The sequence below is a fragment of the Sinohyriopsis cumingii genome, unplaced genomic scaffold (assembly GCF_028554795.1).
Source record: "Sinohyriopsis cumingii isolate HCF-2022 unplaced genomic scaffold, ASM2855479v2 utg000555l, whole genome shotgun sequence".
Classification (NCBI taxonomy): Eukaryota; Metazoa; Mollusca; class Bivalvia; order Unionida; family Unionidae; genus Sinohyriopsis; species Sinohyriopsis cumingii.
Window position 1 is genome coordinate 298,299 of NW_028315910.1, and position 16,540 is coordinate 314,838.

Genomic DNA, 16,540 nt, shown 5'->3' on the forward strand with positions numbered 1-16,540 from the left:
GAGGTTGAAGACCTGATTTGTTTCAGCCAGTGGCTTTAGTCTGTTCAGCAGTATCCTCAACATGCCTTTGCTTGGATGGCTTATAAGTCTGATTGTATGGTGGTTTTGACACTAGTGCAAACTGCCTTTCTTGGGGAGGGTGATGATCAGTGATTTGGTCCACGGCGATGGCCATACTCCTGTTTGCCAGATCTGCTACAGATGTTTTTGAGGGCGCTAATCATAATCATTGCTTCTCCCCCAGCTTGAATCAGTTCTGCTGGGATATTGTCCACTCCTGCTGACTTCCTCTTTTCAGCGATCTCACTGCGGTTTCTACTTCTTCACGTAGGATAGGGTGGTTCTCGTTATTAGTTGCTGGAGGGACGTTCAGTACCTCTGAATCTATTGTGGCTCGATGGTTGTAAAGTTCTGCGCAGTACTATGTCAATCTTTCCAGAATTTGTTTTATTCTGTGAGGCGGTTTACGGTTTTGTCCTTTAAAGAGGTAACCCGCCGTTGTTTTGTGCTTGTTTGAACTTGGACCAGTTGTTATGCTTTCCTGCTGTCGTTCCTTTTCAAGTTTCCCTCAATGTTTTTGAACTGTTCTTCTATCCAGTTCTCTTTCGCTTTTTTCATTCTTTTCTTGACTCCCCGGTTGACTACCTTGTACTGCTCTGCCCCTTCTGTATCGTTCTTTTTCTTCTGACAATACCGTACGTTTTACTTGTTATTGTTGTTCATGTCCTGGAGTTGTAGACATTTTTCATGTTATGATATGTTATACATGACATAACAAGACCCGTGGTGGTAAATTGGCCATACTCAGACAGACGAGACCATTTTTCCCCATTTCCCTTCGTGACTCGAATTGAAAAACGGCCGCCAAAATATTCACTGAAAACAAAACATTCCAGAAGCGGAGTTTAAAAAAAACTTTCCCACGATCGCAGCCAATCAATAAAGAGAATACTGCACAATAATTTCATGGTCTTATAGCAGGTCTTCAGCCTCTTGATACTGTGTGAGAAGTACCTCCAACACCAGCAAGATCATGTTTTTTCCATGAGTGTACCGATTATGTGGTAAAACTATATATGAGGAGTAAGAAAACAGTGAAAAAATTAAATGTTGGAACTACGAAAACGGGAAATATATGCATAAATGAGAAATTTCAGAACGGTAAACACAAGGATACATGGGGAATAGCAAGACAGCAGATATAAGGATCTACAGTGAATATCAAAACAGTGAACATGGATAATAAATTATGTAAACATTGTTGTGCATTGTGTTTTACATAGTGTCAAAACTGTGAAGATCACTTGCATTTTTCGTCAAAATGAGAAACTGAGATATGTGATCCGTTCTAAATATTACCGCAAAGAATTGTCTTTCCGAAAAGAGGGAAACAATTGAACACAGAAGGTCTGACAGATTCAGCAAACCAATTTTGTTTTCTACTTCTCTTTCATCATTATCTTGTTTTCTTCTTCTTCTTCTTCTTCTTCTTCTTCTTATTATTATTATTATTGTTATTATTATTATTATTATTATTATTATTATTATTATATAAGGTTCCACACTGAAATTATCAAGAGAGCGGAAGACATGGCGTGAAGCACGACAGGACTGCGAGAGTTTTGGCGGCCATATTGCTCGTACATCAAATTTGGAAGGAATGAAACTTCAACTTAATAATAACGAATTGGATTTTGCATTTGAGGATGAAGAGGAGGCATGGATAGGTGCTGTTTTGATTGACAAGGGCTGGAAATGGGCAGGTTCAGCATCATCGGATAAAGATAAAGGTAACTGGTTTTAAATTTCTGTCCTTAGTTCAGCTTATTTCTTCAGTGGTCAGCAATTGATTTTTGTTCCTTGATTCAGTTTATTATATTTAAGCAATCCTCTACTTTATGGAGATACAAACTGAGGATGAGAGGAATCCTCTTCTTTATGGAGATACAAACTGAGGATGAGAGGAATTCTTGCGCTGAGAAAAACGTTTGCCGGAATGAAAATAGACACCAAAGACTATACACAGTACTGAATGACTGCTGTAGTTTCTTGTATTAGTAGAGACTAAGTCGAGACAGATAAAAATGTAAACAAATTATACGGGTTAGAGAAATTTTAATTCATACTGTACGGTGATTCGAACGCAGGTCTACCGATAAACGGCAACCATCGCCTTGCCAGCACGCACTAGTCCATATACGATCAGAACTAAGCACACATCATCAAAAGTGATGCAACAAAGTGGTGGTACATTCAATCGTGAGTATCACAGACTCGCATGGCGACCTAGTAATTATTTCTCATGTATTTAAACAGTCATTCCGGATTCCAGTGAAAGAAATCAAGGTATACAAGCGCCATTAATTAATAGGGAATTACAATTATATATAATTTGGGGATGTACATAATGGCTAATATTAAGAGATCGTTGCAAAATCGTAAGTAAGTTTGTAGTGTATTTGATTAACTGCCTTATCTTGATTAATTAAAGTTTGTTCATGATAAGAGACTTTCTTCTTGTGCCACATAATCCATCCAACTATCTATTGATTGCAATTATCACATTTACAAGATACATCTAGGTGTCAATTATTACATTTACAAGATACATCTAGGTGTCAATTATCACATTTACAAGATACATCTAGGTGTCAATTATCACATTTACAAGATACATCTAGGTGTCAATTATTACATTTACAAGATACATCTAGGTGTCAATTATCACATTTTCAATATACATATAGGTGTCAATTATCACATTCACAAGATACATATGTGTCAATTATTACATTTACAAGACACATATAGGTGTCAATTATCACATTTTTAAGATTCATATAGCTTTCAGTATCACATTTACAAGATACTTATAGGGGTCATCGCATTTAAAAGATACATATATGTATCAACTGTCACATTTACAAGATACATATAGGTGTCAGTTATTACATTTACAAGATACATATAGGTGTCAATTATCACATTTACAAGATACATATGGGTGTCAATTATTACATTTACAAGACACATATATGCGTCAATTATCACATTTACAAGATACATATAGGTGTTAATTATCACATTTACAAGATACATATAGGTGTCAATTATCACATTTACAAGTTATATATGGGTGTCAATTATTACATTTACAAGATACAATTAGGTGTCAATTATCATATTTACAAGATACATATAGGTGTCAATTATCACATTTACAAGTTATATATGGGTGTCAATTATTACATTTACAAGATACAATTAGGTGTCAATTATCACATTTACAAGATAACTATAAGTGTCAATTGTTACATTTAAAAGTTTTATATAGGTGTCAATTATCACATTTACAAGATACGTATATGTGTCATCACATTTACAAGATACAAATCGGTGTCAATTATCACATTTATAAGACGCATATAGTTGCCAATTATCACGTTTACAAGATACCTATAGGTGTCAATTATCACATTTACAACATAAATATAGTTGTCAGTTTTCACATTTACAAGACACATTGCGTCGCATTTAGACTATATATATCGTTGTCAAATCAATTTTTTTTCCAGCTATAAACGATTTATTCTCCAACCATGGCTGCTTCAAACAACAGTATTGGATGGACGCCACCACCTTCAAAGACAACAACGCCGAGAAGTGTTTTGGTCATTGCCATTGGACGGGTGCAATTGGTCTCAAGGTATAAACACAGCTCAGTGTCACATAAGTGTCAATCGATATTGAAATCAGACTCGTACTTGAGTCTATGAGATCTAGGCAGAATAGATCTATAGCAGTCACACAAGCGTTTGTCTGACTCAACGAAATAAACACATTGAAGATCTCGAAGAGTCACACTTGCGTTCGCTTGACGAGAATATGTTCTTCACGCTACGTGCGAGAACTCACAACGAGAGCTAAATTTAAGTTTCAGGTGAAAAATAATAGTTGGGGAAAATAAAACTCTGATATGGGTTTTTGGTTAGCATATTGTCCATAGTCGACTTATTATTATTATTATTATTATTACCTTGTGCATGGCGTATCACCAAACAAGACTGTCACTTTACCAATATTTTAATTGAAAATTCAATATTTATTACATGAATTCATGTTCTGAAAATGCCCAGGTTTTAGGTCGTCCTTCTATAGATAACCTTATTTCTCCGGGATTAAACAAATCAAACGTCTTTCAGAAGGGCTTCTGCATCTGTGAGAGAAATCTCCGGAACATAACCGCAACCGACTCCAGTCTTTGCCACTACTCCTGCGATGGAAACCTGGAACAAGTCTGTGGTGGTCTGCAAGCAGTGTCAGTGTATCAGTCAAGTTAGTTCAGTTTTATTCTTGTTGCTCTAGTTAAGTGGTATCCAAAGCGAGCGGTGGGGTTACCGACATGGGGGTGGGGGCTAATGCTGAATAATGCAAATTACTGGGTAAGGTAGGCGGACAGTAACGATAACCTAGAGAGCGGTGTTTGGGAATCTCTGTTCTAGTCTTTACGAGAAAAATAGGTTATTTCTACATTTACGGTCAAGCGGCTGTGCCAAATCCAATACGAAACAGTTTTTGTAATTCAAACTTATTATTATTATTATTATTATTATTATTGAGATATTGAATAGTCGTTGCAAGTGAGTTATTCGATAGATTCTAAATCTACAATTAGATTTGAAAAACAGTGCTTCTTTTAAGAAAATGGAAAAGGGATAATTTCCTTGTGATGGAATAAACCAAGCTCCTGCACTCAAAAAGATGGTAGATTACATCAGGATTAGATATAACCAATCTCAGGTGCAAATTGCAATAAAATTAGATATAACTATTCTCAGGTGTAAAATACTGTAGGTAGACTACAGTAGGATTAGATATTAGAATTCTCAGGTATATAGGACAAGAAGAGGAGGTGAGGAAAACTGCGATTTGCCAGATAATGGGCAAATTACCGAGCTTCGCCATTTTGTATCCCGATTTCAGTCCGACGTCTAATGTTGGAAATTCGAATGGATGGCTGGATCATAGTATATCGCCAACATTATGCAATTATGCCTCGATTGTTTAGTTTGTCTAATAACGTGTCGACCTGATAAACACCAATGTGACTTTCATTACAGCATTTTTACACTCGCATAAACTGCAATGTTATAACTTTAATGTGTTTCACTTTTCCTGTCATTTTTTAACATAAACCAAACTTTGAATTGTATCTGTTTTATGACATAGTTAACGCTGTACGAACAATGTTGAATGTAAAGTATACTTTGTGAAAAAGAGCATAGTTACGAGTCTCCTGGTTGTGGAAGCTAGTATATTGAGCATGGAGGCGGAGAAGTGGTGGCTTATTGCTAAACTCGCGAACGGAAGGGCGCGGGTTCAAATCCTCTACAGACCAGACAGAATCGCTAAGCTAAAACCTTTCATAAGTTGATGTTCATTTAAATAACAATAAGTTAATTAAAATATATTCCGCCAAAAAGTTCGATGTAGGATACCTCAAACACCAATCCGTTAATTGATATTGCGAAAGAGTTTGATATATGATACCTTAAACATCGGAAGGGGAAAAGAAAAATTGTGCTAAAACATTTTCTTACTCCTTTATTTTCATTTCTCAGCGGGCAGAATGGTGGAATGGGCAAAAGACGAACCTAAACCGTTTAACGACTGTGCTTTTCTCCGCCGCCTAGAACACTCTTCTAGCATGGCGGAATGGTATTCCTCCGAGTGTCTGATGGACCTTCGATATCTCTGTTACTTCGGTAAGCTTCAAATAATATTTTCAAAGTTTTTAAAGGCGTCTTTCGAGACATTTTCATTGCTAAATGTGGCTAAGATCGCAGAACTTTATTAGAGGATGAATTTTATCCATCATTGACATCACTGGGAACTATTGAACACAAACAAAACTTCGGACATCGTTGTACTTTTCGACAAAGTGCTAATTACTCCGACATCCTTTTATTGTGTTAATACTAAATACTATCTGAAGCAAAACAACAATCTATTTCTCAGTGTTTTAGGGGGCCTACCAGAATCGTACTAAACACATTCCTCATGATGGTAGACCAGTAATTTGAAACTGTGCTATACAGCTATTCGTTTATATTTGAAACACGTACATTCGCATAACTTCTTCTTTTTTTTTTGTAACAAAAATGGGAAGACAGAGGATGGTATGAATCCAGTGATCGAGGCTGATTGCAATTCTTAGTACAAATTACATGGGCACAAAGACAAACGTGAAATTGTTATAACGCATTGTTTACTTCAACCTTTCCTTCCACCAAGGAGGATTTTAGAGAGGAACAATTGTAAAGTTATTTTTATTTTTTGTTGGAGAGCACGACGACAAATGTGGACATCGAAATTCTTGCCTGCGATGGTCTTCTGAACAGAGAAGTTGGGAGGAAGCAAAACGGAATTGCATTGCAATGAACGGTAGACTTGCGGAAGCCAGCACTTATGACGTAATCAGTAGCCCGGATATACGTACCATGCCTCCTGGAGACTTTTGGATAGGAATGAGACGCGCCAGAAAATGGCAGTGGATTAGTGGTGAGGTGGCTACAAAATTAAAACTAGATGCATGCGATTATTAGTATCGTCATTATTAATATTGTTATTATTAATATTGTTATTATTAATATTGTTATTATTAATATCGTCATTATTAATATTGTTATTATTAATATTGTTATTATTAATATTGTTATTATTAATATTGTTATTATTAATATTGTTATTATTAATATTGTGTTGTATCACTAGTAGACGAGACGTTTCAAATCAACAGGTTTAACGTGCACACGAATTACTTTGTTAACGAAGAATATTCAACGACACATGAATGATTATCATTCAGGATTGATGGTTTACATGTGAGAGAATTGTTTAACTAGTGGAAAGATACTGAATGTCACACCTGTTTGAACAAATCGGAATTACAAGCGATTTAGCTACTAACGGTTGCAAAGAAAATCAAACAGCTACGTAGTTCTTAAAACACCGGTTGCATATGAACAGGCAGTTATAATAATGAGTAGGTCTAATGAACATCCGTTCTGGATGAAAATGGAAAAGTTATTTTCTTACATTCAGACAGAGATATCAACATTGTTACTGATTTCGTTAGTAGTGTACACAATGAGAGTTGTTTTGTAGTGTACAGCATGAGAGTTGTTTAGTAGTGTGCACCATGAGAGTTTTTTACTAGTGTACACCATACGAATTTTTTTAGTAGTGTACACCATGCGAGTTGTTAGCGTGCACCATGAGTTTTTTTTAGTAGTGTACACCATGAGAGTTTAATATTGTACACCATGAGAGTTGTTAGCATACACCATGAGGATTGTTTTAGCAGTGTACAACATGAGAGTTGTTTAATATTGTACACCATGAGAATTTTTCAGAAGTGTACACCATGAGAGTTCTTTAGTTGTATACATCATGAGAGTTGTTTAGTAGTGTACATCATGAGAGTTCTTTAGTAGTGTGCACCATGAGAGTTTTTAGTAGTGTACACCATAAGAATATTTTTAGCAGTGTACACCATGAGAGTTGTTAGCGTACACCATGAGAATTTTTCAGAAGTGTACACCATGGGAGTTCTTTAGTAGTATACACCATGAGAGTTCTTTAGTAGTGTACACCATGAGAGTTTAATATTGTACACCATGAGAGTTGTTAGCATACACCATGAGGATTTTTTAGCAGTGTACATCATGAGAGTAGTTTAATATTGTACACCATGAGAAGTTTTTAGTAGTGTACACCATGAGAAGTTTTTAGCAGTCTACACCATGAGAAGTTTTTAGTAGTCTACACCATGAGAGTTGCTCGCGTGCACCATGAGAGTTTTTTAGTAGTGTACACCATGATAATTTTTTAGTAGTGTACACCATGAGGATTTATTTTAGTAGTGTACACCATGAGAGTTGTTTAATAGTGTACACCATGAGAGTTGTTAGCATACACCATGAGAATTTTTAATAGTGTCCACCATGAGAATTGTTTAGCAGTGTACACCATGAGAATGGTTTAGCAGTGTATACCATGAGAGTTGTTTAATAGTATACACCATGAGACTTGTTAGCACACACCATGAGAATTTTTAATAGTGTCCACAATGAGAGTTGTTTAGTAGTGTACACCATGAGAATTGTTTAGTAGTGTATACCATGAGAGTTGTTAGCGTAGTCCATGATAATTTTTAGTAGTGTACACCATGAGAGTTCTTTAGTAGTGTGGACCATGAGAATTTGTAAGTAGTGTACACCATGAGAGCTGTAAGCGTACACCATGATATTTTTAAGTTGTGTACACCGTGAGAATTTTTTAGTAGTGTCCACAATGAGAGTTGTTTCGTAGTGTACACCATGCGAATTGTTTAGTAGTGTACATCATGAGAGTTTATAGCGTACACGATGAGAATTTTTAGAAGTGTACACCATGAGAGTTGTTAGCGTACACCATGAGAATTTTTAAGTAGTGTACACCATGAGAGTTCTTTAGTAGTGTACACCATGAGAACTGTTTAGGGGTTTACAACATGAGAATTGTTTAATAGTGTTCATTATGAGAGTTGTTAGCGTACACCATGAGAATTTGTATTAGTGTACACCAGGAGAGTTGTTAACATACACCAGGAAATTTTATAGTGGTGTACACCATGAGAATTTTATAGTAGTGTCCACCATGAGAGTTGTTTCGTAGTGTACACCACGAGAATTGTTTAATAGTGTACATCATGAGAGTTGTTAGCGTACACCATGAAAATTGTTTAGTAGTGTACACTGTGAGAGTTATTTAGTAGTATACACCATGAGATTTTTTAGTAGTATACACCATGAGAGTTCTTTAGAAGTGTACACTATGAGAATTTTTCAGTAGTGTGCACTATGAGATTTTTTTTTGTAATGTACACTATGAGATTTTCTTTAGTAGTGTACACTATGAGATTTTTTTTAGCAGTATACACTATGAGAGTTCTTTAGAAGTGTACACCATGAGAGTTCTGGGTATTTAAATAAAATACCCACGAGTTGCTTGTAACAAAAAAATAAATAATTTCTCATTAAATAAAATTCAATATAAAAACAGAAACTGTACAAGTATTTCACAATGGGCAGCACCTAAATGACAAGCATTCCCGATTTAAACGATCATTACACGCGTATTAACCTAAACTGTTGTAGAATTAAAGTCAGATTGATACACAGGTAAAACATTATCGATTATATATAGTGATCTATTTTGGGGTGGGGGTGGGCTTTTCAACATTATTGTGGTCCAATGACTTAGTCCTTTAGTCTTCTAGAGTTTCCAAATACGTACCTAAAATTATTTAAAAAGTAAACTTAGAAAAGTGTAATTGTTTAGAAGTGTTCAACATTTTGTGCATACACTAATTAAATAAATGATAATTGGCAATGATTGATAGTTTACATAAAGCGGTTTACATCGTTGATAATAATTTGGGTATCAAAACTGAGAGCGAATTAAATTTATTTATGGGTAGATTGCAATGTTAAAAAAACAAAAACATCATGAATTTTTCAAAGCATTAAACATGGTAGACAGTGCTGCCACAATATCTACATAAATAGAAAGTCATTTTTCTTTTAGAACAACCCCACCCCCCACCCATGAGAATATACGCTATGGGAACTATTCCACGCGTTATTTAACCGTGTACAACCAAACAGTTGTACCTGATATAGCTATATGTAGAAGCCTAGGGAACTATTCCACCAGGCATTAAATCGTGTGCAACCACACCATTTACAGTTATATCCGTCAGAGCTATTTGTAGAAGCCCAGATAACTATTTCACCAAGTATTAACCGTGTACAGCCAAACAGATTACATTTATATCAGAAAGAACTACTTGTAGAGGCATAGAGAACTATTCTACCAGGTATTAAACCGCGTATAACCAAGTGGATAGAGATATATTGATAGTATTCTGCTAGTTTAAAGGAGTCGTTGGTTTAGTTCGACCTACAACATTTCAGAGATGTAATTAGTACATAGTGTGAGCTCTATTGTTGTCACATAAACATGCATTGACTTTATACTGTATAGATGGTACAGGCGTATCCGTTGTACTTTCTTGTTTAACAGAGATCCTTTATACAACATGATTTTTGTACAGACTTAGGTTATCTGTAACGTTTTTAAATGATATTGCCGATGTTAATTGGGTATAGAAACATTGCTATGTGAAGCCTTTTCCTTTCTCTCATCTCATGCTGGAAAATGTTTCACGAATTAAAATTGGGATGAGTTCCCCGCAATCGATAATGCATTTGAAATTTTGTCAATGAAAATATGGTGATAAACTTAGTACAACCGAACAGGCGAAACCATGGGACAATGTACTTGTATCTATAGCTTAGGATCTGATCGAAACGAATTGAAATGTTCCACCAATCTAAATGCGCGTTATAAAAGTAGGTCAGAACGTGTAGTTTCTCTTCCAATCCGAAGAGAACGGACGCTTTGTCGTCACTTTCTTGATATACGCGCACGAGCGTTCCCACAATTTACCACTATGGAACAGTTCAAATACAACAGCAAAGGCTGAAAAAAAACTGAAGACAATATGATGGGTGCGCCTGCTGCGGATCTATTGTTTACTCTTCATTATAGTAACATTGCCAATAACGTTATAGCCAGTATTCTTCTTCCAGAAAAGATGATTTTAACTTAGCTTTCGTTGATTTCCCGTCGTCACCGCAAGAATTTTTGTCTGCGACGTTCGTACTTCCTTCGTCTTCTTAATTCTTACCAGTGATTGGTAATTTCAGAAAGAAAAAGAAGGAAAAATGGGAGAGTGTTTTGCAGATGAAAAACAAGCAGTTGTTCAGCGACAGAAATAAGAGGAAAACGAAAGTGACAAGAAGAAGAACAGAAGAGACAAACTTTGAACAGTGAACAGAAGAAAGGAAGTGAAAACAAGACATTTTAGCGGAGCTATTGTATCTGAGAAAAATGTATCAGACTTTTTTCGCCCCGACCAAGAGTAAAAGGTCTTCACGATTCACATCTTAAAAGAAGTTTTACAGTCTAGACAGGATCAAAACCTTCGAATGAAAATATTAAATCCGCAAAAAATGTACCTTTTACAAACACCCCAAAATGTCAGTCGACCTTTAAAAAAGACGTATCAGATTGTGTACCAGAAACGAATGCGACTTCTGGACCGCAGTACGTTGCGAATACAAAAGCCGACCTAGAAAATGATGAATAATTCCACACAATAACCGAGTGAAAGACCGACTAGGGACTCCAAATTCAATTTGAAATCAATAAAATATCACCGATAATGACGAATTCGACACAGCAAATGAGTGAGGGGCCCACTACAGACTCAGTGTCCGATAACGAACTCGAGTGCATCCTATGCCTTTTGACCAGAGTGATGTCCCGCTGTACGACATCATCGATGCAGCACGACTTTGTCGATCCTCTATCATCGAAAGCGAAGTAGTTCGTGTGCCTTGCCGATCGCATGATAAATGCAATGCAGCATGACCTTTCTGCTTTACTGTCAAAATTGTTGCCGTGCGTGTACCTAGCTTTAGAACTCATTCATGCAACCTCAAACCACTATAAATACCATTAACTCATCGAGACGTACAAATCAAAGAAGAAACGTTTCCTATGGCTTTGCCTGGCTCTTGTGACTTTGGATGTTGACTCGACCGTTCAAACAATGTCCCAAATATCTGGATGGAATTCACAGTTCCAAAATATTCTCCGGAGCTGGAATGGTCTATTCGAGACAAGGAGACCAAGTATAGTGTTTCAGTTGTGTTCGTTCAAAGATCCATGTTATCAACACCAACCTTTCCTGGAACATGCCAGATGGTCTCCGTGCTGTCACTACCTTCCCTTGGTGGTGCATGAGTATTATCCACAAGGATAATTTAGTAGAGAGAATTCGTAGTTTACGTCCAGACCTGCGAGAAGGCATTTACAAAGAGCTTGTATAGACTCAAGTGAAACCTCAAGAGCAGTTACACTCTTTACAACATAGACTTTTAAATCATAAATTCCCGAATGTTTCAAAAGGGCTGATTTCGTTGAATGGTCAGACATTTATCATCGACCCCAGCTTGGAAGCATTTCGATGCCACGACTTCTATACACAAGGCTGGACTGCCACAAATAATTCTGAAAGATGGTAAAGACTTACAGGATTACAAGAAACTTGTAAAAGAAGTGTCACATCAAGACGAGACTTCTTCAAGACGAACGCGCGCTTTTGTGTGTGTGTGTGTGTGTGTGTGTGAGAGAGAGAGAGAGAGAGAGAGAGAGAGAGAGAGAAATGTCTCTAAAATCTGTTTGCAAGTAGATACCCTTTATAAAGAGTAAGGCTATTTCATCGAAAAGAAATACATGGCTGTGAAGGACTATTACAGCAAAGTTTGGGGAGGAAGTCGATGACTGTGTTCTGGACTTAAACGATTACCAAGTCCTTCTATCAGAATTCTGCACGCATTCGATTCTATTGAATTTTGGACTACGTATGGTGTGTGTTAGTGACCACCTTCTTGGATTTTTTTCCTGCGAATTATTTGTAGACCATTTATGAACAGTACATGGAAGAAAACATGACCACCATGTCTAGCTACTTGGCTACATCATCAAATTCACGACTGGAACGTGGATGTACGTAGCTTGAAAAGTCTTGGCTTTGAGACTTTGATACGAGAGGTGGCTCATTGTTCCAAAGACAGTGTGTGCCACTAATTCAAGGATGGAAGTTGGCTTAGAGGCAGGGAAAGACAAATCACAAGTGAAAATGAAATTAGAAACAATTTTAAATATGCGCCCTAATGTTTTTGTTGTTTCACATTCCATGCCTAAAATATTAAATGTTGTATTAAATATATAAAATGGTTTGATTCTTTGATAGCAATCTCAGAATTCTCAATACCATGATTATGGCTGCATCCTCCTCTTCCGTTGTCATGGTGATTGAGGAAAGTTAGATCGTCAAACAAAAGAATGGTACAGTAAGTTCACACTCATAAGAAAAAGAAAATTCCCAAGAGAAAACAATTCCTGCCAGAAAGAGAGGTACAGCTACTAGGACGTGCACCTACTCCAGATAATCCAGCTGCTCGGTGACTGTGTCTCCTGCCACTTATACTTCTTCCAGTGCTTTAGAGACTTCTGCTACAGCTAAAATATGACCTCCCCGAACACAAAAGTACAAGACAAAACTGTGTGCTACAAAGTTTATTGGATTTACTCAAACAAGAACTGTCAATATTTAGTCCATTGAAAACACATCATCATCGAGTGATGCCCATAGTGAAATTGATACGATGTGCCAGCTATCAGTATAGAGGAATTCCAGTATAAAAGCTGTAAAATAAGATTAATGTCAGTGTTTTTGCTCCTGAAACAAGAGATGTCACGAAAAATGTACACACCGCCCTCCTTGTCGTCCCAAAACAAATCCATCCTCCATGAAAGAGAAAAGAATCGGATTCCCTCCTCGTGTAGTTAATACTGGGACGTTTTTTCAGTAGTGATCAAATCCAACCTCCGATGTGTACACAGGTCATTCAAGAAGTACCGAAAGAAATCATCGATACCGTGTGTGAATGTTGTTTGAACGTCTCGAAAGGAGAACTAACTTTCTCCAAGACACAGAAACAGCGATCAAGAAAACAACATAACCTTCTTCGCCAAAATATAAATAGAAATTATGTATCGGTTAAAAAGAAAATATGCTGGTTCGATGCGGGTTGCCACCCATGATGATAGAGCACTTGTAAAAAATGGTTGCTCCTTTGCTATGATCCATTGCTGAACCGCTTTTAGGAGGAGACATGAAATGGATTGGAAGGAAATACAAGGGACCCATCATTTTTTTACCTTTTATATCTTATGGAAAGACAAAAAAAATCACATTAGTTCCATACAAACGATGGATGGAACTCCTTCACTGGTATGAGGACAGATACCATATTTACATTCTAAGCTTGATCTTACCTTGATGTCACATTTGCAGCAAGAATTAAACTCGTTGATTGATCTAACCGATGTCAGAAACTCAAAACTTCGCAGCGACATTGGCAATTACTGCAATATTTTCAACGGTTTCACTAGAAAGCTGTAGAAGAAACAACTAAACCTACTCTGGGAGATTTCAATACTATCATGTGAAGCTAAAAAAAAGCCACGCAGGCAGTAACAGCAACAAGGATGGAAGAAGAAGGCATAAGAGAAGTTTTTCAAACTCCGTCTTCTCCAATAACTAGTAACATTGCATCCTTCCCCTTCTCCCAGGCGAGACGAAATGAAAGATTGGATCAAAATGATCATGTCAACGACTTCTTCAACAGAAGGAATAAAGAAGGGAAGACAGAAGTGAAACGAAGTCAAGGACAAAGTAACTATCTCACGATCGATGACAATTCATACTCCCATTGTTCTTCGTAAACGTCAAGCCTCGTGCAATCCCCAAAACTACCACACAAAAATGAACCTATTATTGAAGAGTGGGTAACTTTGTTTTATAGGAAAAACAGCGACCCTTTTAGATAGCATTATACTCTGGTTACGGAGGAGTTCAAATATTGTATTTCGCTGCCAAAACCAAATTCAGAAGTGAGCGTTTGCAAGATATGCCAAAATATTTACAAGAACAATCGATGTATACGTTATGCAAGCCCATCTAGCTAAAAAAAATTCAAAAGTTAAACCAAAGTAACTGGCATCGATCGGCAGATATAGCACATGTCTCTCATTTGGCGGCGTACAATCGTGATTATAAATATTTATTTCGCGTCATTTACATGATTTCAAAATCAACTTAAGTGGTTACCTTGATTTCTAAATGAAGTTCAGAGTTATTGCGGGCTTTAAAACTGATTTTGAAACAAAGTGATCGATATCCTTTACAACGGAAAACAGACAAAGGCACCAAATCTCTGAATCAAGTTTTTCAAAAGAATTGAGAAGAAGAAAAAAAAGAATTATTTGTTCACAAACGAAAATCCTGAAACAAATGGAACATTTTCATTTAACTTCGACAAAACGCATGTTGGTATATTTTACTCACCATCACACTCACAAATAAATTGACATGTTACCACATTTAGTCGAAGCATACAATCAATTGTACCATCGTAGTATTGGTCACCCGAATAAGTGATCCCTGGAAATGAAGTGATGGTGTTTTTATCAATTGTTTGAAACATCATCCATCAAAAAAAGAAAGAAGTGTTTAAGGCTGGAGACTGGATTCATACTGGGCAAACCAAACGTATTTTTAAAAGGTTATTTACCTAACTTGACAACCGTATTGTCTCATGTCGCTGGACAAGTGTGTGGACGTGATCCTATTGTTTATAAATCGGAAGACACGAACGAGAAAATGATTATATAAACGTTTAACTTGCCTCAGTTACGAAGAATGACCAAGAAAGACCAAAACGCAATATCAAAAGCATCCTTGATGGAAGAGCAGGTAAAGTGTGCAAACGTCGACTACAAGAAATGAAAGTGTGTTGGAAACTATATCCACCTAGTTTTGATTCTTGAATTGCCGTTCGCATGTCATTGATTATAAAAATAGGTGTCCGCTATGCTCCGAGTTCCTTTGTTCAAGAGATACAAAGCAGCCTCTTGTGGGTGTTGTGTAGAGTGTGTCCTCTACCTCTTGTATGTGTTGTGTAGAGTGTGTCCTCTACCTCTCGTAGGTGTTGTGTAGAGTGTCCTCTACCTCTTGTAGGTGTTGTGTAGAGTGTGTCCTCTACCTCATGTAGGTGTTGTGTAGAGTGTGTCCTCTACCTCTTGTAAGTGTTGTGTATAGTGTCCTCTACCTCTTGTAGGTGTTGTGTAGTGTCCTCTACCTCTTGTAGGTGTTGTGTAGAGTGTGTCCTATACCTCTTGTGGGTGTTGTGTAGGGTGTGTCCTCTAGCTCTTGTGGGTGTTGTGTAGAGTGTGTCCTATACCTCTTGTGGGTGTTGTGTAGGGTGTGTCCTCTACCTCTTGTGGGTGTTGTGTAGGGTGTGTCCTCTAACTACTGTGGGTGTTGTGTAGAGTGTGTCCCTCACAAATAAGATCATCTCCTTCTGCTTAATCTTGTTGGTGTGTTGTGTCAATATAGCAGCAATTGAAATTTAATGTTAGAACAAGGAGATAAATAATTTTGGACACCATTACTCTGTAGTTGTTTTGGCTATCTTTTTCCAAGCTCTTCCTTGAAATATACTACCGACAGTGACAACAAAAATGATTGCCTTGCTACTAAACAAGTCACCACAACAACCCATTCAGTCACAACTGCGGCAATCCACTTTTGGAACATTTGGAAAATCATTCTCCTTTTATTTTACATTACTGCATGACAGTTATATGGATGTGTTTCACAATACTACCTTATGCTGTTTTACAGGTAAATTACCTCAAGCTATAAAATTGGATCACAAAGCTCATCGGTAAGAGTCTTTGGTGGAGATCATTATTCCAAAGCAAATCCTCAATATTGACGAAGGTCAAACACTTTCAT

The 16,540-nt window shown here is 36.9% G+C and overlaps 1 protein-coding gene across 1 annotated transcript in view; it reads left to right on the plus strand.

Moving 5' to 3' along the window:
• LOC149773787 (uncharacterized) overlaps window positions 1-16,540 on the plus strand; it is a 60,195-nt gene that overhangs the window by 23,381 nt on the left and 20,274 nt on the right. Inside the window, exons 2-6 of the mRNA XM_089946001.1 lie at window positions 1,557-1,790; window positions 3,576-3,706; window positions 4,203-4,335; window positions 5,622-5,765; window positions 6,346-6,561. Of these exons, the coding sequence (XP_089802127.1) occupies window positions 1,557-1,790; window positions 3,576-3,706; window positions 4,203-4,335; window positions 5,622-5,765; window positions 6,346-6,561 (858 nt within the window). The remainder of the gene's footprint in view (window positions 1-1,556; window positions 1,791-3,575; window positions 3,707-4,202; window positions 4,336-5,621; window positions 5,766-6,345; window positions 6,562-16,540) is intronic.